The 26,267-nt window shown below is 40.0% G+C and overlaps 4 protein-coding genes and 1 pseudogene across 5 annotated transcripts; 3 read left to right on the top strand and 2 right to left on the bottom strand.

Annotated features, from left to right (window-relative positions):
• Positions 1-408: 408 nt before the first annotated feature.
• Positions 409-3,990, bottom strand: LOC103975923 (putative pentatricopeptide repeat-containing protein At1g16830). The gene is made up of 2 exons (XM_065139080.1): positions 1,296-3,990; positions 409-798 (listed from the first exon to the last, which is right to left on the bottom strand). The coding sequence occupies exon 1, from the start codon at positions 3,719-3,721 to the stop codon at positions 1,796-1,798; it is 1,926 nt and encodes a 641-aa protein (XP_064995152.1). The 5' UTR covers positions 3,722-3,990; the 3' UTR covers positions 409-798; positions 1,296-1,795.
• Positions 3,991-4,754: 764 nt separating this feature from the next.
• Positions 4,755-10,267, bottom strand: LOC135632008 (26S proteasome non-ATPase regulatory subunit 13 homolog B-like). The gene is made up of 6 exons (XM_065140251.1): positions 9,959-10,267; positions 8,089-8,535; positions 7,195-7,275; positions 6,603-6,799; positions 6,381-6,480; positions 4,755-5,230 (listed from the first exon to the last, which is right to left on the bottom strand). The coding sequence occupies exons 1-6, from the start codon at positions 10,109-10,111 to the stop codon at positions 5,045-5,047; spliced, it is 1,164 nt and encodes a 387-aa protein (XP_064996323.1). The 5' UTR covers positions 10,112-10,267; the 3' UTR covers positions 4,755-5,044.
• A 943-nt stretch (positions 10,268-11,210) lies between these two features.
• Positions 11,211-12,616, top strand: LOC103976355 (phosphoribulokinase, chloroplastic-like; annotated as a pseudogene).
• Positions 12,617-14,999: 2,383 nt separating this feature from the next.
• On the top strand, positions 15,000-18,067 carry LOC135631729 (probable WRKY transcription factor 14). The gene is made up of 3 exons (XM_065139538.1): positions 15,000-15,791; positions 16,372-16,512; positions 17,168-18,067. Exons 1-3 carry the CDS (start codon positions 15,229-15,231, stop codon positions 17,691-17,693), a joined length of 1,230 nt encoding a protein of 409 aa, XP_064995610.1. The 5' UTR covers positions 15,000-15,228; the 3' UTR covers positions 17,694-18,067.
• Positions 18,068-19,284: 1,217 nt separating this feature from the next.
• On the top strand, positions 19,285-25,109 carry LOC135631730 (uncharacterized). Of its 2 annotated transcripts, none has more exons than XM_065139539.1 (8): positions 19,285-19,575; positions 19,874-19,966; positions 21,033-21,111; positions 21,235-21,313; positions 23,077-23,116; positions 23,206-23,340; positions 23,594-23,731; positions 24,646-25,109. In XM_065139539.1, the coding sequence occupies exons 1-8, from the start codon at positions 19,361-19,363 to the stop codon at positions 24,914-24,916; spliced, it is 1,050 nt and encodes a 349-aa protein (XP_064995611.1). In that variant the 5' UTR covers positions 19,285-19,360; the 3' UTR covers positions 24,917-25,109. The 2 variants fall into 2 exon arrangements, with proteins under 2 accessions (XP_064995611.1, XP_064995612.1); XM_065139540.1 differs by having other exon boundaries at positions 19,441-19,575; positions 19,860-19,966.
• Positions 25,110-26,267: the final 1,158 nt, after the last annotated feature.

Raw genomic sequence — 26,267 nt, 5'->3', positions numbered from 1 at the left:
GTGCTAAAGATGATCGATGTTTGGGACTCGGTGTGTTTTCTCTTTCGGCTTTGTATGTCCCTCTTAAAACTTCTCTTTCAAAGTTGCAAAATTAATTAATTATCTTTGCGATCTAAAATTTTGCATAGATGCATAGTAGAGAATTTGAAAATAATAAAGGCAATTCTAATATTTAGAGTTTAAGAGTGTTGGAGGGGACATACGCACGAGAGATCAAGAAGTTATCCATGAAATCGATCCTTTTTGATCTGTTGGAACAATTTATCTTCAGGACTCGAGTAGTAATCTCAGTAAAAGAAGCAAGAAAGCTTTGGTCACGAAGAAACAACCGTGATTGCATGCTGCGATGCTTCCTCCAAAAATGCCTTTTACATGTCTCCATTTTCATGTAGCCTATAGCTTTTGTAATAATGATAACCATGTATATGTACATGTATTTCATAATGTGCTATTTTGTTACACGCTATCACAATCATACAGCAAGCCGATCCGTCGGCTTCACAGCAATGAACAACTCTGGTGCCAGTAGTTTTCTTTTTCCTAAAGGATTCTGCAGCAACACCTTCCAGATGAGCAAATAAAGAGCTCAAATGATGCTACTGTTCTGATGGAGCAACAATTTCTTTGGAGGGGACTCGGACTCACCCTCTGATCATGAAAAAAGTTGATTCATATGGTATTAAAGTCTAACCATAAATGGTGAAAGAAGTGATCAACATTTCTGCAATTCAGTTGCAGAGAAGACCCAGGATCATAACCGGACTCCATTTCTCTTTTCAAGACTCAGTTGTCAGCACCCTGTCAGAAAAAATGCAGAAGAAGATGATCATCTTGAAAGGAACACAGAAAGGAGCGAGAAATTAATTCCACATAATGACAGAGTCACCAAAACTTTCAAAATGCCATAGACAAAGGCAACAAACACAAGAAGGAGAAGAAAAAACTGCATGATGGGGACGGTCATGGAAACTTTAGAAATACCAAGAATTATTATCGCACGTCTTTTCTCCTCTTGGATGCTACCAAGAATTCATAACATGTTCTAAACTTAGAACTACCACAATTCATAACATGTCTTTTTTCTCTATATAACCACACAGCAAGCATTTTGTTTTTAATTCCACCACTGGCTAACTCCCATATTTCGACCAGAAAAAATAACACTGACGAGCAATTAAAAGTTGAAACACATGTTACCAACCAAAACAGCCCAAGGATCTTTAAAGTCCATTTCCAATTTTGCAATAGTCATTAGCTACACTAAGTCCTAACAACTAAGAAGAAAATAACTATACCTGTCCGAAAGGACACTGTTCAGTGAAGTTGTCAAGCGCCCACCACTGATCTAGCAATTATAATGAGTTTTAAGTAGAAGTGATGCCAACGCCATGCACCAGTGAAGAATACATTGTGCTCATATTAAATCCCCATGATCTGTTGTATATTTCATGCTTGCTTTACATCTAATTCTCTGCCACTGTACATGAGATCTGTGCCATTCCTCCAAAAAAATTAAGTAATCATCAAAAGCTTCCTTTCTGCACATGCTTTCTGTCCTTACGTAGGACAATTACAGACGACATCTATAGTACCCAGAGTGATGCCAACAAGTTTCTTGAGAAATGAAGCATCAGAGGGCACTTCAGAAGCTAATGGAGTACCAAGCTCATAAGTCATAGCAGTAGCAACTTTATCCATTTTCTCATGATTCTATTCAGAAGTCCAAGTTGCTTCACCCATGCACATATGGAAATGCCTGTGTTCATGTTTTCCCGCTGGACATCCAAAAAATGATCTAATTTGCAGAGCATACAAGAAGGTCACTTTGCAAATCAGATGGGGAATTGTCCATAAAATAAGGATTCTTAAAGTCATATGCCAGTTTTGGGTAAAGATCATATAATTCTTCAACAGAGATATTAACAAGACCATCCAAAAGTAACGAGCAAGTGATCCTATTAGGTACCATTCCCAGATCACACATTCTCCTACATAAAAGGAGTGCTGAATTATAACGATGCAACTTAATCAGAAGACAAATTATGACATTGAATGAGGTATGGTCCATGTCAACTCCGGCAATCTCCATTTCTTTTAGCAATTGCTTAACCGCACTCATGTTTCTAGCCAAACAAGAGCCAGAAAGCATCACATTGTATGTGTAAAGATTGGGAACAATATCAAAATGCTTCATCTGTTCAAACAAATGCCAAGCCTCGTCAAACCTATGACCTCTAAAAAGCCCATTAATAGCAATTGTATAGGACACAACATCAAGGCAGTAATTTTGAAGGGCAGCTTTCCTGAAGAGTCTAATTGCCATATGATATTTTCTTCTTTTTACAAGCCCATTGAGGATGACTGTATGCACATATGCATCAACATTGGGATTATTCACAACAATGGCATTATAAACATTGACTGCATTCTCAATGCTTCCAGACATGCATAATCCATTTAACAACCCAGCATAACTATAATCGTCTGGAGAAAAACCCCTATTGACCATATTGACGAAAGCCTCTACTGCTTGAAATGGAAAACCGGCCTTGCAGAGAGCATTTATTAATGAGTTACAGGCAACCAGATCAGCAGTAACATCCGATCCTGCTATTAATTTAGGAAGCAATCTCAATTTCCCGGATGAACATAGTGTGCATATTAAAGAAGACATAGTATAAGCGTCAGGATGTAATCTACTGTCCCCTAGACAAAGGAAAACATCAATTGCATCATCAAACCTTCTCGCTTTTGAAAAGCAATCAATCAGGACATTATAAAAAACCAGATCAGGACTGCACTTATTAGATATCATGGTTTCTAAGAGCATGGAGACCTCATTAAACTTCTGAGCTTGAAAGAGACCTCTAATTAGAGAAGTGTACGTCATCACAGTGGGTGAACACCCATGCTCTACCATCTTTCCCAACAATGTACTTGCTCTATCCACTTGACCAGCTTGACAGAGACTCTCAATCAAAATCGTCCAGATTGCTACCGTTAGCTGTTTACCGGATACAATCATGAGCGCTAGTAACTGTAGCAATTCCATGAGCCTCCCAGCCTTGCAAAAACAGTCCAAGACCACAGAAAAACTGCCAGTGTTAAGGTGGAATCCCTTCTTTACCATCTCTCTTATAACATCTCTGGCTCCCAGCCAATCACTTGACTTGCAAAGATTGGATAGCACTATATTGTAACTAATGAAGTTTGGAAACCTGGTGTCCCTGAAGAACTTCAATGCCATGTCAAAATAATGCACCTTGAATAAGATATCAAGGACCATGTTCCTGGCGTAGGTGTTGGGAACGTAATTTTGCTTAATCATTTCATCAAACGCCTCTAATGCACGTCCATAGAAGTTCCCTCGCCAATAAACTCTGATCAAAACCATGAAAGTTTGCGCCTTTACGGAGCACCCAACAGCCTGCTGTTCCCTGACAATCTCCCTAACAGACCCAAATCGGTCGGTGAGCCGTAAGACCACAGGGATCATTCGGTCAAAAGAACATGAATCGTGGAAGTAATTCGGCTGGCGGGCGCACCAGAGGAAGAAGCTCAATGCGATCGTATCCGACGGGCATGAGGAGACGGTAGACTCCACGATCTCAGGGCAAAGCTGGAGCCTGGAGCTGTCAGGCGACTGTATGCTGAAGGCTCTTGGGGACTCGAACGCTCGGTGGGGGGTCAGGCGGCACAACCCTCTCGCCCTCAGTATCATTTAGGGTCTCGGGCAAGAAATTGAGCCAGCCCTTCTCTGCAATCGAGAAGGGAGGGAGGGAGAGGGGGAAAAGAGAGAATTTTGAGCCAAAATTTTCGACGACGGAGATCGAAAACAAGCATTTAAGAGAGGATTCAAAGGAATGAACATAGAACAATAAGGGGTTTAAGAATGGTGGCTTTAGGGTTCAAGCCCAAACCTCCGTGACTTCGGAGAGCAAGTCCGACAGCCACTGCAGTAGTACTAAGCTTCCATTGCACAGGAACTGAGAACACAGTAACTCCGGAGAGGTTCTCCATTTCTTTTTCTAAGAAGAAGTAAATTCGTTAAAACTCGAGAAGAAAATACTTTTTTATTCACCTTATTTTTTTATGAACAAAATTTTAAAAACTAGATAATTTATATATAATCCATTCCTCGGTAGTAAACCAATGATTAGAGACATCGAAGATGCAACGCCCTGCCCTCGACCTACTATTCATAGTAAACCAATGATTAGAGACATCGTAGTAAACCAATGATTAGAGACATCGAACCCTCGATCTATTACTATTCGTAGTAAACCAATGATTAGAGACATCGAAGACAATGCCATCGACCTACTCTCAAACCCGAGTTAGAGAGTTTGCCATCTTATCACACCACATAATGAAGAGTTAGAGAGTTTGAAGTAGATTATTTTTTATAAGCAATACTAACAATGTAAAATGAAGTAAAATGAATCGCAAGATGCACAACTAAACACGGAAAAGAGTGTTGAGCTCTTAAGACAGTAAGATGATGATCATGAAAGTCCGATCAAAATTTTCCTTTTTCTCGCAGCCCCTTTGTACTACAATAATTTTGTGTGCTTATATTGAACAACGCTGTGCATCATACCATGCATATGATTAACACCAACAATGTGGCATGTTTGACCTAAATACGCTTGAATCATCCATATACCTTTTTAAATAATATCAAGTGACATTTTACTTTCTATCTTTCCATCCAGAAATACAAAAACATTCAGTAAAATAAGACAGCATGAGAATTCATGAATCACCGTTTTCTGGATAACTTTTGAATTTGAAACCACTAAAATAGTTAGGAGAAACTATGATGTTTATGATTGCAATGCATGCTTAAAATTCATTTCTGAAAACAAAAAATCAAGAAAAAAAATACATGCTCAGCATTCGCCCACCACGCCTCAATGCAAAATCTTGTAAAGGGGTCGAAGAACCTCAATTAAAGAGCATTCCCAATGTTTGGTTTTCTGAATTCTCCTGTGCGGGGAACTGTTAACAGAGGAATGGAAAATGAAAAGGTGTCAAACGCAGATCATGTAGCAATCAGATCGGGGGTTTCTGCTTCAACCGTCGATAAGGCTGTCCGCACTTTGCCCACCCAGGAATCAAGATGATCACGCAATGATTTGATCTGTGGAATTCCCAGAACTCTTGGTTGCACCCACGAGACATGTACTGTACCCTCAACCTGATCTATTATGCCTTCAATAAGATGAACCTGCAAGTCATTGCAGCCACCAAGAATTTACTCTTTAAGGCTATATGTAATTTGATGCAGGAAATAATATGGCTAGAAAAAAAAAGTTCAGCATTCCAACTGAATGTTTTAAAAAAAGATGCAACTTTTCAGCGGCATATTAGGATGCCTAAGACCTATAGTACAACAAAAAACACTAGTCTCAGCTATCTAGGCAGAGGGTGGAGATTGGTCTGCCTCCATCTGTTTAAGACACTGGGGCTTTAGCTCCGATTCAATTCCCAGCTTTCTTCAACAATTCAACTGAGAATATTAGAACATACCTAAGAAATTAAAGCATATTTCATTGTAGTTACAACTGATTGTCAGATTTTCACAACTACTTGAAATAGATTCATTTCCGGTGCACAGATCCCAACATATAGAGAAAAATCATAAAAAATGAGTTTACGGCATTACCAGCAGTGTGTTTGTATTTTGTGCCATGTAGGCAAGAAAGTTCCAGGATACAAACAAGTCCTAACAGGAAGGCCTACATGCCCTGCAATAAGCAAATGATTTTCTTTTTCCCTAATAGTTGGATACATTTTTACAAGGAATCCATACTTACATACGCACAGAAGGATCTGCAACAATAAGGTTCAAGTCATCTTGCTGGAACTACATTTTGTTGACAAACATGCCCAGTGATGCATAGCACTATTTACAACTACATGTCACAAAATAAAAGCAATGCTCACAAAACTATATATGTAAGATGCATACACTGTGGAAGGCTAACAAGCAGAGAATATTATAAGCGAAAGTGTGAAACATATCCGCCTATATTACTAATTAAGAGGAAAATGAAAAGTGTCAAATCATCGAGCATAACTTAAATTTCTATACAAATCCAGATAATCCAGAATGAAAGAATACCAATAACAACTAAGAAGCTAGGGGAGTCAAATGAAAAGCTAAGGTACCAAGGGTAAACGTAAAAAGTAACAATTACATCGCTTAAAGTATTGTAAATATTACATGACAAAAAAGGCATGAAAGGGAAGCGGGCAAAACACAACAAAGGCTGGAGTAACATTCAGTGATTAAATTAATTCCCAAGTTATTGACATTTTATGTATCCCTTCAGCAGAATCAGAACTATGGGTAAAAAATGCAAGGTTAGACTTACAGAAAGAGCTTTCATAAGAAGATATTCCACATCTTGAATAGAAAGTTTAGTTCGCTCAGCTATAATATTCAATGGAATGGTTCGATCCTCAGATGGCCGACTGCAAGGAATTGAATGAATCAGTTTGGAAATGGTTAAAAGTCTCAATCACACTAAAAATGAAAGAGCAGAAATATGTACTTAACGTTAATCTGGAAATTAATTGACACTTGAAAATCTTACCTGAAAATTATTTCCATCAAGCACAGAATATTAATTTTTTCAAGTAACTTCTTCTCATTTTCCACTAATGCAGGTTGTGCATTCAAAGCAGCATTATGAATCCGACATAGTTCTTGATAGCGAATCAGGTGTCCAACGTTAAATGCTTGAAGAATATGGTATAGCCACTCCATCTTTGTTCCCGTGAGACTATTGATCTGCAAAACATTCTGAGAGTTCAATATGTAACGAGAGTTGCTATATTTAAATGAAAGTAGAACTTGGATAGAAAGAAAATCATGAGATAACCAACATGGCAGTCAGATTGCTCCAACTTTATGCTCTGTGGACACATATCATGATGATAATTGTCCACAAATGGAAGAAAAAGATGTGAGAAAGGAAACAAACAGTTAAGGAGTGATGAAGCATGTCAGCAATTAAATAACACACCAAGATAGAAGAGGTATATCAACAAATCGATATTTTTACAAATCATCAACACATTAGAAAATGAAGATCACAATTCTTTGACTTAATAATACAAAATGTAATTAGTTCTATCAGGAAAAAGAAAGTATATCATAGAATTTTGTCTAGAACTTTTTCTTACAATTGGATGCGCAAGCAATTCCCCAAAGTTGTATATGTTATCCCCTAGAAGTGCCGAAAGGGAAAGGTCAAAGGCCAAATCCTGGAAACAAGATATAGGTCAGACTGAGTGAATGAAGTACCACAAAATATAATAAGAGAAACTACTACATTAACAGTACAACAACAATGATTGTGAAATCACAACTATTTGGGGTCAGCTCCACAGATCTTTTGCCACCACCAGCAAAACCCAAAACTTAGAAGAGATTCTGAAGGACTAATAGAAGTGTTTGTGCAATGTCTTCCATCCACTATGAATAACTAGAGGATGAAAATTAAAGAACTACTATATATACAACCCATATGGAACATATTTTACCAGATAACCCATAAGAGACTTTGAAATGCAACTGTGTGAAAAAAACAGAAACTTGCCCTGGAAGACATAATAGTCACAAATCATCTCTCATGCATAGAAGTCACATAATAATCCTAGTACAGTAGGACCTTCCATGAAGGACTTTTCAGTTAAAAAATGTAAATCATCGAATTGTAAGCAATGTAAAAAGATTTAAGGGAAAGGGAAAATTGCATTCAGTATCTGAGCACTTATGCATCTGTATTCAAGATTCTCACCAACTTCATCTCGAATTAGTAATAAGGTCAAACATCCTTTTAAGATACAATAACTTACGACAAGAGACCTCAATGAATCTCCAACAACAGAAGAAGGCAAAAATCTCAAAGCCCAATCATGTCATCAACGTGATCAAATTATTACCCTTGATTGTAATTTCAAAACCTCAAACTGTAATGGTATTAAAAACAATAATGATTATTAGAAAATTTGGCAAGATTGAAAACAAATCCTTCATCAAATATGATATACATATGTAATAAGTAAATCATTTACCAACTTGAATGAAGCTGAAAGAGATTCTACTGAAGTATAAGCCAAATAAAGTAGGGCACTCTTGTAGAACTCTGCAAATTCTTGTCGTGATTTATGATACTGAGAGGTAATCCAATAATAACTAGCATGAACAGAAGGATCAACATCAGTCATGCTACTTAGCGTTCTCTCTCCCTCTTCAAGAAGCTTTTTGCACTCCTTTTGATTGCCTTTTTCTAGATAAAATGCAGCTATTTGCATCTTCGCATATAGGATAGGCTCCTCAATCCGCAACTCTCTAGTAGCATTCAGTTTTTCAATTATTCCTTCAAGATAGCTAATTGCAGCTTCTTTTTCTGAATACTGTCGTGAAATTACTGTAGCAAAGTGAGCAAGCTTCAAGAGATTGATTTTTGTCTCAAAGTCTGTAATGAAGTTATGATACAGTTGTATAAGAGTGTCGCCCGCCTACAAAGAGTAGCAGAAAGGTGAGAATCAAAAAGAAGCATGCATTCTCAGTTACATGTCACAAGAGTTAACATGCATAACAAGGAGAATGAGGATACAAATATAGAGAACTTATCATAACAAACAAACTAGATCCACTGGAGCTTACCTACATTGCTTTCTGAATATAATTCATTTGCCATGAAAAATGCAGGGAATTAAACAGGATGAAACTAAGAAAACTTTCTTGCTTATATACCTGACACAAATAATGCCACATTAAACTTTATAATGCTGTCAACAAATAGAATCATGAAATACGTCAAATAATTTCTTTTAGCTGAAATGATCACCAATATTCTTAGGTGATTGTGCAAACCAATTAATGAATAAAACATCACTAGATAACCAAAATCAAGAATCCAAATAATATCAAAGTAGAATCACTGTTCTGTTTTACCTTCATAACACTGCCGTATGGATCCTGGCTAGAAAAATCTAAAGTGCAAACATGAGTAAACTGGCATGTTTAACAGAAATTATTCTTTAAATGTTACTAAAGTAACTAAACTACCTACCTTCTTTTTGTTATCAGAAAGTGCCTCAACCTTCAAAACTGGAACTTTAGTGCAATAAGAAACCTAGCTGGACCAAACCTATGCAGGATCAAGAAGAATGCAAAAAGAGTTTCGCTTGATAGCCAAAAAGATAGAGGTCTAAAATAACGCTTGAACAACTGCAGAATAAAAGTAGAAGATTTTTTCATTGTTGTTCTTGTAAAAAATATATTATAAATGTGTTTATACACATATATGTATACACACTCATATGTATATACTAAGAATAACTTTAGTAGACGATTTCTTCAACTAAATATCTGGAATTGCAAATTATAAGGTCACTGATGGAACTTGAACATTCTGCTAACGTAAAGATATTTAATCTGAGGCACCAATAGTTTCTGTGAACCATCCAAGGAAGAACAGAGAGGCAAGCACAAAAAAACAGAACAAAACTAACTAAGCAAATTTGTTGTGGCTTTGCCACCTCAAAGGTATCGTTTATTGAGGTTTTCCCATGAAGGTAGAAGAAGCAATCGACTTTAAAAAATTTATCTTCCGTGCATCAGTGCTCCTAGAGAACCATATTCTGTAAGATTCATTGCTGTTGTGTGTATCTTCCGGCTCAGAAAGAAGAAGGAACACTGAACCAAGAATTCTACCTTCAAGATCTGTTATCTTCACGCATCTAAATATCGATTCCGCCAAAGATCCAAACACGCGTGTCAAAAGAGAAAAGAAAGAAAAGAAGGAAAAGCGCAAATTCCTGTGAAGATCCAGTAACCAGGACATACCAAACAGAAGACTAGACCAATTGTCAAACTGATGACTTTAAACCCTAGCAGCAAACGAGGAAGGGCAGAGGAAATGGAGAAGAAATCTACCCGGAATACGGCCAGGGCAACGAACTGCTCGAGCTTGATGGTGAGCTGGTGCCACAGCTTCCGTTGGTACAGATCCGCCAAGGCGCCGTACCAGTCCGCCAGCTCGGGCTGCGCGTTCTGCTGGGATTCCAGGTACTGTAGCGCCCCTGCCATTGATGGATCGGTGGACCTCTTCCGCAGGGAGAAATCGATGCGACCCCGGAAGAAATCGCGAAGCCCTAACTCCACCCTGATCGCTTCGTTCTTTTTCTCCGCTTTTTTTTTCCGGCTTTATTTTCCAACCCTCCGAGATGCCGAGGACACGAGAGGAAAACGAGGGCGGTGTTGTAAGCCTTGAGATTCGGGATCGATCGTGATTTATCGCCATCGCTACGATTCCAGATAAATCTGGACCCTTAATGGGTCCAGCCGTACGGGTACAGAGGAAGGTGAGGCTAATTGTAGCTGTTGGGGAACCAGCACACCACAACTCTTTGAGCGAAAAAGGAACTGACACGTATGTTGAGACGCTTGAATGGGACCCGCTGCCGTGCCTTTTGAATTGGGACATGTGACCGTATTCTTGCCGTATAAGGCACCATCATCCGCGCCACCTGGCAATTGCCCCCACCACAAGCGATTCTTCCTATACACCCAAACCCATCTCCATTATTAGTCTTAACATGTACTTCTGCAAGATATTATTATTATTCTCCTCAAAAAATAAAATAATTTCATATACAACCTTGACAGGCACTACTGACACGGCAAGAAAAAGAAGCCAAGGAGATGCAAGTATGGATAGGCGGTACAATTTTGGGAGGTAACTTTATGGAAATATTACGTGCATTAAGGTAACCATCAAAATCATCATATAGTGACCAAAGAACGGACTGCATGCACGCACGTAGCATTGACACAGTGAGTTATAGGCTAAAGGTGCTTTCCCTTGTTTAGCCGAATGAAGCTACAAGACAACCCGCAAAACATTGTTGGAAACCCGATCGAAGCTACAAGTTTACCTCGTTTCTGTCCAGAACTATGGCCATCGGCCGAGTTCCAAAACGCGAGACACATGAGAAGTTTCATCAGATCAAAGAACCTCAGGCGATGCATTTTTCTTGAATTGTTGTCACAAATAATAAAAATTAGAAGGAATCCAAGGCTGCCCCTTGAAATCATCGAAAAAAAGGGAAGACTGGAACCGCATCTTCGCTTCATCTGTATGCTTCCTCCCTGGTGTTCTCTTTCAAAAGCTTGGAGGAAAGAAGAAATGGCAACCTCTGCAGGTGCAGCAGCGCCACCCAAGGGTGGCAACCCAGACTCCAACACGTTGACCGGTGACACCACCACCGTCATATGTCTGGATGACTACCACTCGTTGGATAGAAGTGGAAGGAAGCAGAAGGGAGTCACGGCATTGGACCCAAGGGACAACAACTTCGACCTCATGTATGAGCAAGTGAAGGCTCTCGATGAAGGAGTGGCCATGGAGAAGCCCATCTACAACCATCTTACTGGTTTGCCGGAACCCCCCGAGCTAAGCCAACCACCCAAGCTCCTGGTCTTAGAGGGACTGCACCCAATGTGAGCTTCCATTGTATTTCCTTTGGAGACATTGTTAGAAAGGAGAGCGCTTGGTTCATTTTGATGATTCTCTTCATTGTGAGCAAACAGTTTTGGTCATGAGCAACATACCAAGTCTAGGATTCATATTCTACATCCGTAACATAGCAAACGATCTGATGAGAATTGGTTGACCATCCCTTAGGTATGTATGATCCCCGTGCGAGGGGCCTCTTGGACTTCAGCATCTACTTGGATATTAACAACAGTAAGGTCAAGTTTGCATGGAAAATCCAGGTCAGTGTCTATAACTCACCTAATTCCGTAATGCAGTAAATGTCAGTACATTGCCCTCTGATTCCATTTCCATTTACTTGTGGATCGCAGAGAGATATGGCGGAAGGTGGGCACAGCCTCGAGAGCATCGAAGCTAGCATTGCAGCTCGAAAGCCCGACTCTGATGCTTGCATTGGTACTTAATTTTGCAGTAGAAACTATACAGGAATCAGCAAAGGAAAATTTTAGTTCATGCCATGTTTATTGCGGTCGGCAGATCCGCAGAAGCAACATGCTGGTGCTGCCATCCAAGTTCTGCCGACGCAATTGATTGCTGATGACAGTGAAGGTAAATTTTTGTGCGTCAGATTGATCATGAAGGAAGGGTTGAAGTACTTCAGTCCAGTTTCCCTGTTCGACGAAGAATCCACCATTTCGTGGATACCATGCGGAAGGAAGCTGGCATGCTCGTACCCTGGCATCGAGTTCTTTTATGCCCCGGACACTTGCTACTCCATTGAGGTGATGATGATCACCGGGTCTTCGATCTGCAATCGCTGGAACACTGCTTGACTTTTTGTTTCGTGTGAACGTTGTTTGCTAGGTATCAGTGTCGGAGACGGATGGGGAATTCGATCGATTGGACGAGCTGATATATGTGGAGAGGCATCCAAGCAACCTGTCCACCAAGTTCTATGGGGAGGTGTCACAACCGATGGTGAAGCATGCAGAACTGGTCTCTTCCGGGCGATCGCTGGGTTGAATATAAGAGATCTCTACGAGCAGATTGTTGGTGAGACGGCAGCTTCTGCTGCTGCTAAAGCAACCAAAGTTTGAGTGAACATTTCTGAACTATTGTCGTCATGTTCCTTCTCTCGCAAAAGCTAGGAGTAGAAACACAATGCATGGTTGCCATCAATGTTGAGCAAAATGGGATATCTGAATTCCAATACTTTTTGGTATGGGAATCACAGGAAGATCCTCATCTTACTTTGTACTGCTGATGTTATGATGAGACGTGACTTTGCAGGTCACGTATGTGTCGATCAACGTGCACGGTTAAGGGTTTAGCCATTCTGGGTCATCTCAGTGTAGTTTAAGCTTCCGATGCATGTCGTCATAGATGTATATAGGTATATACGTCTATGCCTCATAGAATACACACGTAGGCGTATGGCTCCTCGGATAAGCATTAATGTAATAGGTTAATTGAATAAGGTTTCGGATCACATGGTGAGATGCCTCTGATGATTCCAGCGAATCCCAGTGAGAGTATTCAATTCGTGCAACAACGTGGGCTCTATATATGCTTTTGACCATTAATGGCATGAGTTGGCATAAGGGTTTCATCATTAAATGAAATGTACAAGTAGATTCTTCATGGCTTCTTCTTGATTATGTCTTACCATTAGTCTTCATCACAGTTCTAATCCAATCGAAACTAAATCAAAATCGAATCTTTATTCATTTTAAATCAAATAAAAAATCAGATCTCGATTTGAATATGATTTTTATTTTTTTGGGAACCAAAATTGAGGGATTCGAATCAACTATTCATATTTTTAAAAATTATTTTATAATTAAAAACTACTATTCTAAAATTAAAAATCAAAGTTGAAATAATAGAAATTGATTAGAGTTGGAAACTCTTAACATTGATCTCAATTTGTCATTTTGTATCTAATAATAACTTTCTTGATAGCAAATGTTAGAGTCGAGAATAAAAGTCTGTGCATGATTAGAATCTGCACTATTAGACTTTAGGATATGTGGATCATGAAACAGTACCGGCTTCGTCTTGCTACTTTACCAATCCCACCGAAACCCTACCAATGTCGAATAGGACAAAGGATCTTACTGTGTGACAGTTCCGACATGGAAAGCCACACCCGAGGAGGTTTCTTGAAGGTCAAATTCTCTTCTCATACTCATCCGAAGTAGACATTGTTTTAACAAAACACACACTCGCAAACAAATCATTCTCTAAACTATAATGCCTAAAAATCCATGTTAAATAGTATAAAAGAAGTTGTTCGAGCTTTTTCTCCTTTCTGGTTGCCTCTTCTTCGATCGTTGAATCATTTAAGATAATGTATTATGTGAGTTCATTATTTGTTTGGTTAAGATATGTTTTCTACTGCATGTCGATCTTACTCATTCTTTGTCCGACTTGCACGTGTGATGTTAGAGTTTCAGCGTCAAATGAGTTCTTCCCCAGGCAAAGGTTTTCGAGCAAAGAGATCATCCAATTATTATTATTATTTTTTGGAGGGTCAAACCATGAAGAGGATTTGCACTGTAGCTTTGGAATTCATCAAAGGTCTTCTTCCACATCGAGAAAACGAGCCTCGGTTGCTTTGCGTCAATAATTAACCATGACTACAAGAAGTGACTGCATGCAGCGAGCGAGCTTTAGGAGTCTTTAACTGGCCATCGCAGCAAGATCTCATGGCAGAGGCAGTGTCAGAAACATGACGAGAGGGGAGCTTATCAAAGCCGGAAACTGCGGCTGCTTGCCACCTCTCCCTTTCCACCTCATTAATTGGTTCAACAGTGCAGGTCTCTGTCATAAAAAAAACATAAGCTTACTGGTGGAGAAATGCATGAAGATGCCCTCTCACCTCCCCTCCAGGAAAAAAAGAAAAATCAAAATCAAAACATTGTGTAAATAATAATTTTTGTTATCGTTTACAAATATTATATATATATATATATAATAAATTCTTCAATCAATCAAGAATATAAATATTATTTTCAAATTGAATCAGAATTATTAAACCATATTATATATTTTATTTGATATAATTACAGTATTTTTAATTTTAATTTTTATTCTATAAATAATAAGATGAATCAATGAATTGAATTGCTTTCAACATCAACCCAAATATATTATATTTATTTATTGTTTTTTTTTCTTTTGATTTATCTATCATCATAAGAAATTCACAGCTGCTACTCGTCCTGCATCAACACTCCCTCCTCCCAAGAAAATCAAAAATCAAAATCCACCCATTGAATAGATTTTAAGAACCCAAAATCAGAAGCATGATTAACCCACCATCTTCTTCCAATATATTCTCCCCCCTCTTTCTCTCTCTCTCTCTCTGTGTGGCTCTCTTGTTGCGTGTAGAGAAGCCCTTGCCATGAAAAAGTCAGCTTCTTCTGCATATAATATATATGATTATCTCTCCGTCTCCCTCTCATTGTCTCCTACGCCTTTTCTTAAGTTTAAAGAAGAGCTTTCAGTTTCTTTCTCTTTCTCTTGGTGAAGGCTCGTTTTTTAGTCCTCCTCCCCACTGATCTCTCTCCCATGCTTCGGCAGAAGCAAGAAGACGAGACCAGGCAGCTGGTGCAACACCATCAGGCCCAAGTACCTCTGATTTCCTCTATCCAGATGTGTCTGCTGCTAACGAGCAAGGGATGTGTGTGACTATTTCTCGCAAAGGATGGAGAATGACCGAGGGGACCTCGCCGACATAGTCCGAGCTGCAGGCAGCCGTAGCGGACCACCACACGCCAACTTTGATCCTGTGGTCTCTCGGTGTCACCTTCCTTCACAGCCTGTGGTCTTTCCTGAGAGAACCGAAGCCCCTACCAACAACTCGGGTGAGTATCTCCTTAACCTCCGTGACCCTCTGCCGGATCAGTACACAGGCGTGGAGTTCTTCTATGGCGCGGAAGCGATGGTGGCACCGGCCAAGACCGACACAGATAGCAGCAGCGACCATGGCGGGGGAAGGAGGCCTCTCGTATCTCCCGAGTTACAATCAGGCGAGCAGGAGAACGACAGGCCTTGTAATAACTTCTCGAGGGTTCTTCAGATCTCGCCCGGTGGTAGCCGCAGGCCTTTCCCGCTCTCACCGAGGCTGATGAAGCCGTCGCCTGCAGTGGCCAGGGAGATGATGATGGCGAAGCTGATGAATGTGAGCAGCAGCTCCGCAGCCGGACCGGTGGATCATGGTGGTGGAGTGCAGATCTTGTGCCCTCAGACTCCAGGGGTCAAACGAAGGTTCGAGATCGACGGATCATTTGTCGAAAGAATCTTAGTACCTAATCTATTAGATTATCTCGATCATCTTGTGAAAAATCCCTAGTCTTCCTAGCATCTAAAGAGATTCCTTTTTCTTGTTTCCCCCCTGAGCTTTTCCTACTGTGAGTTGTCTTGGGACGATCCATCGAGACGATCTAGCTAGAATAGTTTTAATGATACCGAATCTAGGCGGAAGTTAAGTGTCCCGTAGAAGGCAGTTGCTTTTGATGGGAATGCATCAGGAGGAACTGATGGAACTCTTTAAGGATTCGAGCCATCAAAAGTGGAAGCATCTTTTTCTCCTTGGTGAAACCAGGCAGCCATAGAATTGGTTCTTCGACTAGTACAGGCCTTAGCTAAAAAGAGCTCAAAAAGACAGACCCACGGACTCCCAGAACCGAGTTTATGATTGGTAGTGGCAACCACAAGCCTCCGCTTGAATCAACCAAGACTTCTAGAATATTGGGAATTCTTTTGTTCTTCTTCTCTCTCAGTAATTTTTTTTTGCCTATCTATGGGGTTGAAATATCTCAAAGTTCTAAGTGGACTTTTGACACAGAAAAAGCCAGGCAAAGAAGGTGGTATGCATACCGGCTCCAGCGGCGGCCACCAGCAGACCGACCGGTGAGGTTGTTCCATCTGATCTATGGGCTTGGAGGAAGTATGGCCAGAAGCCGATCAAGGGTTCTCCGTATCCAAGGTAAATTTCCCCCATCATCAGTTTTCCGATTCCTCGTCTTCAGGGAATCATATCTACTTTTCTCTTCTTCCTTTCTTTTCTTGATTAGTGGATGCACATCAGTTGCCAATGCAAAGATCAAATCATATAATAAAAAAGAAGAGAACAAGGAACCACTCCTTGTGTATCAGTTTTTCTTTGGTCTTGCTCTCACAATTTCGCATGAGGAACATGAAGTGCGTGCCTCTATCACTCCTTTCATGGATGATGCGTAAACCTAATAAAATAGTGGTGATCAATATTAGAAGGTCATATTGCTTCTTCAAGATCTGGACCTACATTAAATGATAATTTCAACTCTTGACATCCTTGTTAGCTTTAACTGTGAGCATCGTTTGACTTGTCAGGGCACATCGAGTGTAGATTTTTCTTCTTTATCTCTATTTCCAGCTTGTGTGAGTGAAATTTTATGCCGCCTCCTCTGTTTTCTTATTTTCTATTGTTTGTTTGGATCATATCGAACAAGCTTTTTTGTCTCCCGGGAAAAGAAAAGGTCGTGTTTTCGTTCATGGTACATTCTCTTCTTGCAATCATCCGTGCCATGGCTTCTTTCTCGGCTCAAGATTTTCCTGTATGTTTGGTTTCCAAAAGCTGATGGAGATTTCATGGACATCAGGGGCTATTACAGATGTAGCAGTTCCAAGGGATGCTCGGCGAGGAAGCAAGTGGAGCGCAGCCGAACCGATCCTAATATGTTGGTCATCACATACACGTCGGAGCACAACCATCCGTGGCCTACGCAACGCAATGCCCTTGCAGGATCCACGAGATCTCATCCATTCAAGAACGCCTTAAAGATCCCCGGCGACGATGTTCTGAAGTCGCCCACGGCTCCCATGGAAGAGCGGAGGGAGGCAACAACCTCGAACGCTCATCTAGATCTAGAACAGGAACAAGAAGAAGAAGAGATGGATAAGCCAACTGAAGACGACGACTTCAACCAGAATATGCACCGAAGCTACAAGCCGATGATCCCGGAAGCGGACCAGCCCGACGACTTCTTCGCCGACTTGGCGGAGCTGGAGACTGACCCGATGAGCCTCATCTTCTCCAAAGGATACATGGACGCAAAACCAGACGAGGAGAGGGGGCACAAGGCCTCTGACACCATGGACATGTTCGATTGGGCAGGTAGCTCCTGAGGCAAAAATGATAAACATAAAAATAAGATATCATTAGATGAATTAGAAGAAAAGAAGAAGAAGAAGAAACTCTGGTAGTAATTATCCTACAAAGTCCAAAGTTGTGTTCAAGGTCAAACGAGCTTTGTGGATTCACGAAGTTGACGACTGCTGGGAGTTTTAGTTGCTTAACAGAACAGCAGCCATGGATGAGGGTTTCAAAAAGTAGGGGTGGTAGTGAAGTGGGAGCAGTCCCCCACCAGTTTGGAATTTTGGAGGATGGGACAGAAAGCTGCGGCACAGAAGCTTTCAACAGTTCACAAGTACGTGCGTCGGATGTGACTGAAGAGGCCATGGCAAGGATGTTAAGAACCCTATGATAAGGTTTTCTTTTCCTCCTCTCTCTCTCTCTCTCTCTCTCTCTTCCTTTCCCGCCCTATCTTCTCGAGGTGGGGAAAAGTAGTTCGTATCCGGCGAGGATTTCAACCGCAGGATGGTATACAAAGTAAAATGACCGGCACTGTTCGATATCAGTGGCGTTAGCTTGTTGGTCTATCGGCACTACATCTGAGCTTGGCTTGGAACAACATGAAGTGCATGGTCCATTTGCAAGCTAAAAGAAGGAGAAAGATACTTTGACAATCATCATGCAACTTTACCTAACAGTCGTTCTAAAAATCTTTGCCATGGGGAACACCACAGAAACGATCTCAAACCCAACCCACAGATTCGATGGCGGTAGGGAGCGGATTCATGATCTATTATAGTTCCGCATGGCGTTTCGTCTTGTAGCAGGCGACGACTGTCTCTGGATTAGTTCGCTTGAATAGTTCGTAATCAGATCGATCAACTGATGTGGTTCCTATTACGTACTTGGTTTCTAATAATAGCAGCGTAGATAAACATTGAAGATCACACCGAAAGATTCTATTATTGACATGAACTGTCAAAGATCGACCCTTACCCCAATGAATCAGCTGCTGATCGAGCCCACCTCATCTCCATCGGTCGGCAGCTCCTTAGATCTGCAGCAGCATCTTTGGAAGAGTCCGACGAAAAGATTGGACTAAGCATGTGCTCAGAATCCTCCACGGAAAATGAGATCTCACTTCTTGATGGGACGGTTTGGTGATGATGACTCGATGGCCAATTTCCCATGTCATCCTCGGAGTACTACTCTACACTTATTTTGCAGATCAAAGAAGCTGTGCACTGGCCAATTTCGTTCTTCATGTCCTGCTTGTAATCTTGATGCTGACTCATCAATTCGCATTTTTATCTTTGTGATGTTGATTCTTCGACGAATGAAACATCGATGATCGGCAATTTGAGGGTACCAATCTTCATAAATCGACAAGACCCTCAAAATCATCATTTAAATGTTGCTGAAAGATGGAAAGGATGCTCTCTATGTTGCGTCGAGGTTCAGACATTTTTGACATAATTAATTAATTAATTATATATATATATATTATCGTTGGACTTACATCCCGAAAAATGGCAAACTCATGCGTCGGAGATTTGCCGATGTAAACTCGATCTAACGGGTTGACTTTTTTTTGGTGTGATGTAATAACTGTTCCGATGGAATAATATAGTGTTTTTCATTTTTCAAAAGAATAAGGAGCCCTAAGGGAGGCAACAACAGAGGACTGAGGTAAGGTCGGCGAAGAGTTTCCGGGACCGGGATGGAGGCGGCGATGTTTGGGGCCTCTTGCCGACTTTCTCGGGCGGGGACAGTGGTCGTGCGTTCTCCTCCGGAAAGGTCGCACCGCCAGTTATCCGCGCCGATGACCGTGGCGGTGGCGAGGTCCGAATCTGGTGGGGGAGGCAATCGATTGTTCGTCTTTGGAACAGGATTCGTCGGCCGATACGTGTCCGATCGATTCATAAGTCAAGGCTGGTATGATTTGATCGATTTCCTTTCTTGCGAATCGTATCTTTTTCATCTCTCGAGTCTAGATTTTTCTATTTGTTGCTTCCGATTGTTGGACTCAGCTGCGGCCGCTGGGGTTTGTCTCCTTTCGGTAGTGCCTTCCCCATATTTAGATCTTCGAATCGGAGTGCTATTTTTTATCCTTTAGCCTCAACTATCCTTCTTTCGATGTGAAATTTGTAGCCGCGAGCAACCAAGTTGGTTCTTTTGTTTGATAGGGTGTTTTCCATATGTAATTTGACGAGACACAGATGGATCATTTCAGGCATGTCTCCGGCACCTGCACCAGTGCTCCCATGAAGACAGAGCTCGAGAAGATTGGAATGGAGGCCTTTGTTTTTGATGCGGTTAGCGACCAGTACGTGTTTTGTCACGTTGAAACAATTTCAGCACAATCATAATGGTGCTCAGTTTACTCTTTTGCTGGTCTATTCAACAAAGAAAAGGGTGTTTGATCAAGATTATTAGCATGAATTTGTAAATCTTGCTAGATCGATTGAAGCATTGGGATATCTCTCCCGAAATTATTAGTGGATGCTGTTCTTATTGATAGCAGTTAAGATTTTCTCAATTATATGAGGAGAGGAACATGTTAATACATTCAAGCTTCTTCAATAATTCTTCTTGTCTTCTATTGGTATCAGAGCAGGTGAGATGAGCGAGGCTCCACGGCTATCGAAGCTTTCCATTCACCACATCTCTTGCCTCTCTAACCCCTACCCGCTCCTTCCCTCTTCTCCTCCATACGGTCTTCTTCTTCACCGGCGTTTCCTGCATCGACCAGGTTTCTACTGTTTGTTTTGTATCGATTCAAGATTGGTATCCTTGACAAAAGTACCATCTTGAGGGGTTATGATAGCAAATAAGATTTCCCTAACTATATGAGGAAATCTCTCTGTTCCGTTAATGCATTCAAGCTTTTTCAATAAAGCTTCTTTAATAATTCTTCTTGTCTTCTATTCTTTCCAACACTTATAACCTCCGTCCATTCTTGTTCTCTATTTTTCTATTTTGCTTGGTTCTCATTTTATTTATCTTATTTTTAATTTTCAATTTGAGTGAATTTGTTGATTGTTAGGTTCTGGTTATTTCAAACAGAGCAGTTAAGCTTTGAGAAAAGATTTCTTTCCCTCAAATAGAATGACAATGCAATTTATGCAAATATAGTCTACTTGAATTAGCAGGCTGACCAATTATATATGTGTAGATAGTGTATTTGAATTAGCAGGCTGACCGATTATATATGTGTGTTTATGGATTCACATTCAATAGATTGTTGTATGTTGCATGTTCTTCGTTAACCACGTTACCATGATTACTAAGATCAGATGGTATCCTTCTCACTTTAAAATTGCTGCAGAAATATCTAGCTTGTTTATTTTTTCCACGTTCTTGACGTCCAATTGCTGTATCTGACAATATAGGCTGAGAAGTCTCCACACCTTGCAACGTGCAACCCATCTCCTGGTCTCTATTCCTCCTATTGTAGGCATCGGTGATCCTGTAAGTTGATCATCATCTTGTTGATATCTGTTCTTTGGTACCCACCGCCGACTATGTTGTTTTCTAATTTTAACATTTCAGTGGTTACCAGCTAGGCATATATGTCTATAATTTTAAATGCAGTTGTTGTGTCTTCACGGGGAATTGCAAGCTGCAATAGGAGATGGAAATTTGCAGTGGCTAGGGTACTTGTCGTCAACAAGTATGTTTTATTATTTATAACTTAATGTTCTTTTTTTGGATTTGATATTTTTAAAGCTCTTTTTCTTATTCAGTATGATTTATGATTGTTGTTAAGTGACCTTTTTTTTTTTCTATCATGGTTTAATTCTACCACATGAAAGAAAGATCATAAATATACTGTAGATTTCTATGCCATGGCTGGAATACATTGGTTAAGCAAGTATCTGCCCTATATGCACAACTCTAGTTTGATAGTGGAATGCTGTCAGCATGAGAAGGCTTTCGGACCTTCCTTATCGGCTCTATACACCGGATACCTTATATATAATAGAATTCAGAAGAGTCTGTCCAGTTTGTGCTGTTTAAGCAACTTAAGGTAATTATCTTCAAAATATTTGGTGGGTGTCAAATATAATTTGAATATGTTATTAGAGAGGATGGTATATGCATCACATATGGGAAACAAAGTATTTATTTGTCTTGCTAATCTGCATTGCAGTAAGGACTAGCGATTGATTGTAGAATTTTGCTGATCAAATTAAAAAGAAAAAGAAAACAAAAAGCAAAAAAACTTATCCCGATTGTTTAGTTGGTATCAGACCACTTACTTTGTAGAAGATCAGGGTACACATATAAGCTTGAAAGGGCTAGTTCAGTGAATTTAACAAACTTTTTTTATCTTTTGGAAAAATAAAGAATTTTTTAAAATATATTTCTTTTCGGAAAAAAAATATCCTTTAAAAAAAATCTACTTAGAGAAACTTAGTAAAAAAAAATTAATAATTTGAGTTGCTTTGATTGGTCAAATATGAGCGCAAGTAGTGACTATGAATTGAATGGCATAGCTCTGAACTACAGGGTCAAGGGGTTGCTGTCTCTGATCCTTCTTGAAACATGCAGTGGGGAATTATCATGTGCTGATTTATTACCTTTCATAGCATATGATGGTAAATAAGTTACTTGATGCAATACTAAATGTCTTTCGATAAGATGCTTTTCAGGTCTCAGCATGTCAGGATAAATTGCTGAAAGTATAGGTGTTTTACATGTGCCCATATTTAGTTCTAAGCAGCAGCAGCCAGCACCTTCCAACCATTTGGCATCCTTTATGATGTCAGGAAACAGATAATTCTTAAAGATTCTTCCAAGTTTTACAGGCAATGACAGTTCTGATGGACCCTTGATGCCAGATAATATTTCTTGCTTTTTTTCTTACCACCAGACTTGTCTACTTATTGTTACGTGCAGAATCACAGATCACTCGTTCTTTCAGTCCAAATCTTCTTCAAGACTGCATTTTGCATGAAATTTCTTATTGGCCTTTAATTTCACGTTCATCCTGAAGTAAAACATCACTATATTATATGGTGATATATATGACACTGGTTAGCACCAGTCTATTGCTAAGAACAAGTCCCAGGTAGTTAACAAGGAAACTTTGTCTAGCTGGTTTTTATGCATTGAAATTATCTGTCTTCTTGAACATAAAAATCCTGCAGAGGAGCTGGACAAAATGATGCATCCAACTGTTCCAAACATATAATCATGAGCGTTCAATAAGGACTTAATGAAAATCTAGGGTACAATTCAGTATGTAAACAGGTTAAATGATGTCAATCAAGTATATTTCAACGTAGGGTCATCAACATCATTCATCTCCATGGGATCGTCCTTTGGAACTTAATGTAACTTGCCCTTTCTCTGTTTATATGGATGAAAATTCGCTATGCTATCATCAAGCAAGCTTTTGTCAGTATGTAGTTAATTCGTGTGTTGTTGCAGGTGTTTATGGAGATTGTGGAGGTGCCTGGGTTGACGAAGAGTGAGCAGCTATTTTTTATTGATGTTTTGGCTTGCTTTTAGAAAATTAGGTTCAAAAGACTATCTTAAATAAGTTATTTTTTAATGCAGCTACCCTCCAGATCCTGAAACAGAGTCTGCTAAGTCAAGGCTTGCAGCAGAGAAAGGATGGCTGGATCTGGGCCATGAGCTTGGGGTGACTGTTAATGTGTTTCGATTAGGAGGGATATATGGCCCTGGAAGAAGGTTTGCGTTCAGTTTGTGTAATTCTGCACTTGTTACATCTATCGGCATAGGTGAGAGACTTCAAGGGCTTTTAGGTGAACTTGAAATTTGACTCTCAGGTTGAAGTATTCATGGGTCTTTTTATGTTAATTATTCGGAGATGTGGTTTCCTTGCAGGGTGCCTAGCATAGTCAGATAATCTCTTTTTTGTATATTTTTTTTTTTTTTTTGGACTCTAGTTCCATGATATTATCACTAATCATGATTATTCCAGTGCTTTGGACACCATCATTAAAGGACAAAGTTTGTCAGAAGCACAGAAGAAGAGGGAATCTAGGCTCTTTACAGCAAGAGTTCATGTTGCTGACGTATACCAAGCAATAAAGGCCAGTATGGAAATTCTCTCTTCAGGGTGTGTACCACTTTTCGACTTGATAAAATTTTATTTTCCTCTTTCAATTATATTGGAGCTTGTGTCTTTGGATATTTTGGTGCTTCTATGTGAACAGCTGGGATTTTGCTTTTCTTTTTCTATCTATGCAAATAATTCATAAAACTATTACTTTATCTTGTCAGTTTCCAATCTCATCGTTGATTATGGCATTCATTGTTATGGGGAGGGACTGATACAGAAGTAACTTCCATTGATTTTTCACAGTTCTTTTATATCCCCCCCTTTCTTTCTCTGGTGAATTTGATTGCCTTATCTAGGGAATAGCCTATTATAAACAGACTGACTAGGAATTGTAGCATGGAGAGGTTATAAAATAGAAAAATAATTTACAGTTGAGAGCCCAAATAACTTAGTCCTTCATCTTGGAATATGCTATTTACGTGGCATCATGACATCCAAGCGGTGTTTTCATGTGCCTTTTAGACTCTAATAATGTAACATTTGTCCCCCACTTACGCAAGTAATACATGCACGCAATCTGCTTTACTTGGAGATCAAGCCCTTGTCTGTGGGAAAACTAGTAATCCAGCTTCTTGGACGGCTATATAAGCCACGGACATAGGTGAAGCAGTTTGATTATGTTCTTTGTCTTCATTCTTTATTTGCTATATAGCAAACTATTTAAAGACTAAGAACATGTATTAAAATGCATCTATGGCTTGATTCAGCACAGTCTATTCATGTGGCACATCAAATACTACTTTAGTTTTTTACATATCTGGATTTCGTTCAGGAAGAATTAATCAAAATGTCCTGCATGTACCTTTTTTTATTGGATAAACTTTTCACTTGATTTTGGATGAGATACGCTCACGTTGCTTGATTTGAACATGTTGTGCAGTGTCTAATAGCAACATCAATATTTGCTTCAGGAGAATATATAATGTCGTAGATGATGATCCAGCACCGCGACAAGAAGTATTTGCTTTTGCGCAGAGTCTACTTGAGGAAAGATGGGCAGGAACAGTGTGCAAGTTGGATAACAATGATATGAAACCCCATAAGAGTCTTTCAGGATGTGAGAAGTGTGTGTCGAATGCTCGACTAAAGAAGGAACTCGGTGTCAGTCTTCTGTACCCAGTGTACAGGTTGGGGTTGCGGAACATACTGGAATCTTGGGACTCAGTACCCAAGGAGCCCTAAGAGGTGAATTGTGACAACACATCGTTAATCGCTCAAATGCTTGTCAGCGTATTTGCCTCATTTTATTGAAGAACTTTATCTGAGATCCGATCTCAGTTGCAACTGGATCCAGCTGATCTAGTAAACAATTGCTGAAACTTATGTACGTACAATTGCAAAGGAAATGGAGTTGTGCAACTAGCAGCATTTTTCATCTGTTTGAAGGAATTGTTCGTTTCCCAAGATTCTTATGCTCCTTTAAATCTAAAGTTTCAGATGCAAAGGAAATAGATTTTTGCCAGTGGCTGCGTTTTTCATCTGATCAAAGTTATCGATATTATTTCCCAAGACTTTTTACTCCTTTCAATCTAAAGTTTCTTGGAGGAGAGAAACTATGCATCCTTGGTTCTCTACTTCAGCTCTCACTCTCTCCTAATTCGAATCATATGACTGTCACCCCTTACTTTTTTAGTACCAACAACACAGCATCCAAACATATGCACATCAAAACTTGGACAAAAAACCAAAAAAAGAAAGACAAAACTAACAATTGAAGAACAAGGATTCCAGCAAGCATGACCCACCTAACAAAGCGGGCTGGGAAGTTCTTACAAGCTGAAAACCACGGAAAAAAAAGAGCAGAGTGCACTCTGATCCTACAGAACCGATGTTATCTTCAAATTTAAGAATGATTAAAGTACTCTAACAACGAGATGTGAGCAACACTGTTCTCGAGGGCAATCTCTTCACGGCAGTGGAGAATAAAGTAATCCAAGACTGCTCATGCTTTTTGCAATGAGACCGTACGTTGTGGCTCGATTTAACAAGAGCATCGTTTCCAGGTTTTCCTAGCGCAGATTTGGGCTGTTATTCCTGGTGCTCGCTGTCAGGAATCAGCTTCTTTATATGTTTTCTGATCAAAAGGTAAAGGTCCACCCTGCTTTAGCAAATCCCATGCCATTTGGCCAAAATGAGCTAAAGATAGGGGAAAAATGAAGAAGACGAGCATTGCGAGTAGATGCATCAGCATAGGTTTCAGGAATAGCCTTATACATGACCCATGTTCCGGCATACATACCTACTGATAAGATAAGATAGGTCTTCGCCGTCGACGGACTCCGCCATATAATATAGCAAAGGAAGCGCGACTTAAAAGACTGCAGATTTTTTTCCTACGTGCCCCGAAGAACACGTCGAGGCCGAATGACTCGAGGCTCGTCGTGAACTACGACGCGCAGGTTTCCTAAAGAAGGTGGAGAATGTTTTTTACGTACTAAACGTGCCTTTGCATGAGACATGCATAATGATCCGATGATCTGTGATTCCCAAGTTTCACAACCGAACTTTGCCAGGCTGCCGTCTCTTGTCAAGT

The sequence above is a fragment of the Musa acuminata genome, chromosome BXJ3-2 (genome assembly GCF_036884655.1).
Source record: "Musa acuminata AAA Group cultivar baxijiao chromosome BXJ3-2, Cavendish_Baxijiao_AAA, whole genome shotgun sequence".
In the NCBI taxonomy this organism is placed as follows: domain Eukaryota; kingdom Viridiplantae; phylum Streptophyta; class Magnoliopsida; order Zingiberales; family Musaceae; genus Musa; species Musa acuminata.
Note: the sequence above shows the minus strand (reverse complement) of the source record. Positions and strands in the feature narration are given on the sequence as shown.

Excerpts from the sequence above, each read along its gene's own strand:
- LOC103975923 (XM_065139080.1), bottom strand. The coding sequence starts at position 3,721 with ATGATACTGAGGGCGAGAGGGTTGTGCCGCCTGACCCCCCACCGAGCG.
- LOC135632008 (XM_065140251.1), bottom strand. The coding sequence starts at position 10,111 with ATGGCAGGGGCGCTACAGTACCTGGAATCCCAGCAGAACGCGCAGCCC. Across the intron at positions 7,276-8,088 it reads TTTCAGCTTCATTCAAGTTG|GATTTGGCCTTTGACCTTTC; the intron begins GTAAATGATTTA and ends TCTTGTTTCCAG. Across the intron at positions 6,481-6,602 it reads TTGATGGAAATAATTTTCAG|TCGGCCATCTGAGGATCGAA; the intron begins GTAAGATTTTCA and ends AATTCCTTGCAG.
- LOC135631729 (XM_065139538.1), top strand. The coding sequence starts at position 15,229 with ATGGAGAATGACCGAGGGGACCTCGCCGACATAGTCCGAGCTGCAGGC. Across the intron at positions 15,792-16,371 it reads ACTCCAGGGGTCAAACGAAG|AAAAAGCCAGGCAAAGAAGG; the intron begins GTTCGAGATCGA and ends CTTTTGACACAG. Across the intron at positions 16,513-17,167 it reads AAGGGTTCTCCGTATCCAAG|GGGCTATTACAGATGTAGCA; the intron begins GTAAATTTCCCC and ends CATGGACATCAG.
- LOC135631730 (XM_065139539.1), top strand. The coding sequence starts at position 19,361 with ATGGAGGCGGCGATGTTTGGGGCCTCTTGCCGACTTTCTCGGGCGGGG. Across the intron at positions 19,967-21,032 it reads TTTGATGCGGTTAGCGACCA|GCTGAGAAGTCTCCACACCT; the intron begins GTACGTGTTTTG and ends CTGACAATATAG. Across the intron at positions 21,112-21,234 it reads TTGTAGGCATCGGTGATCCT|TTGTTGTGTCTTCACGGGGA; the intron begins GTAAGTTGATCA and ends TTTTAAATGCAG.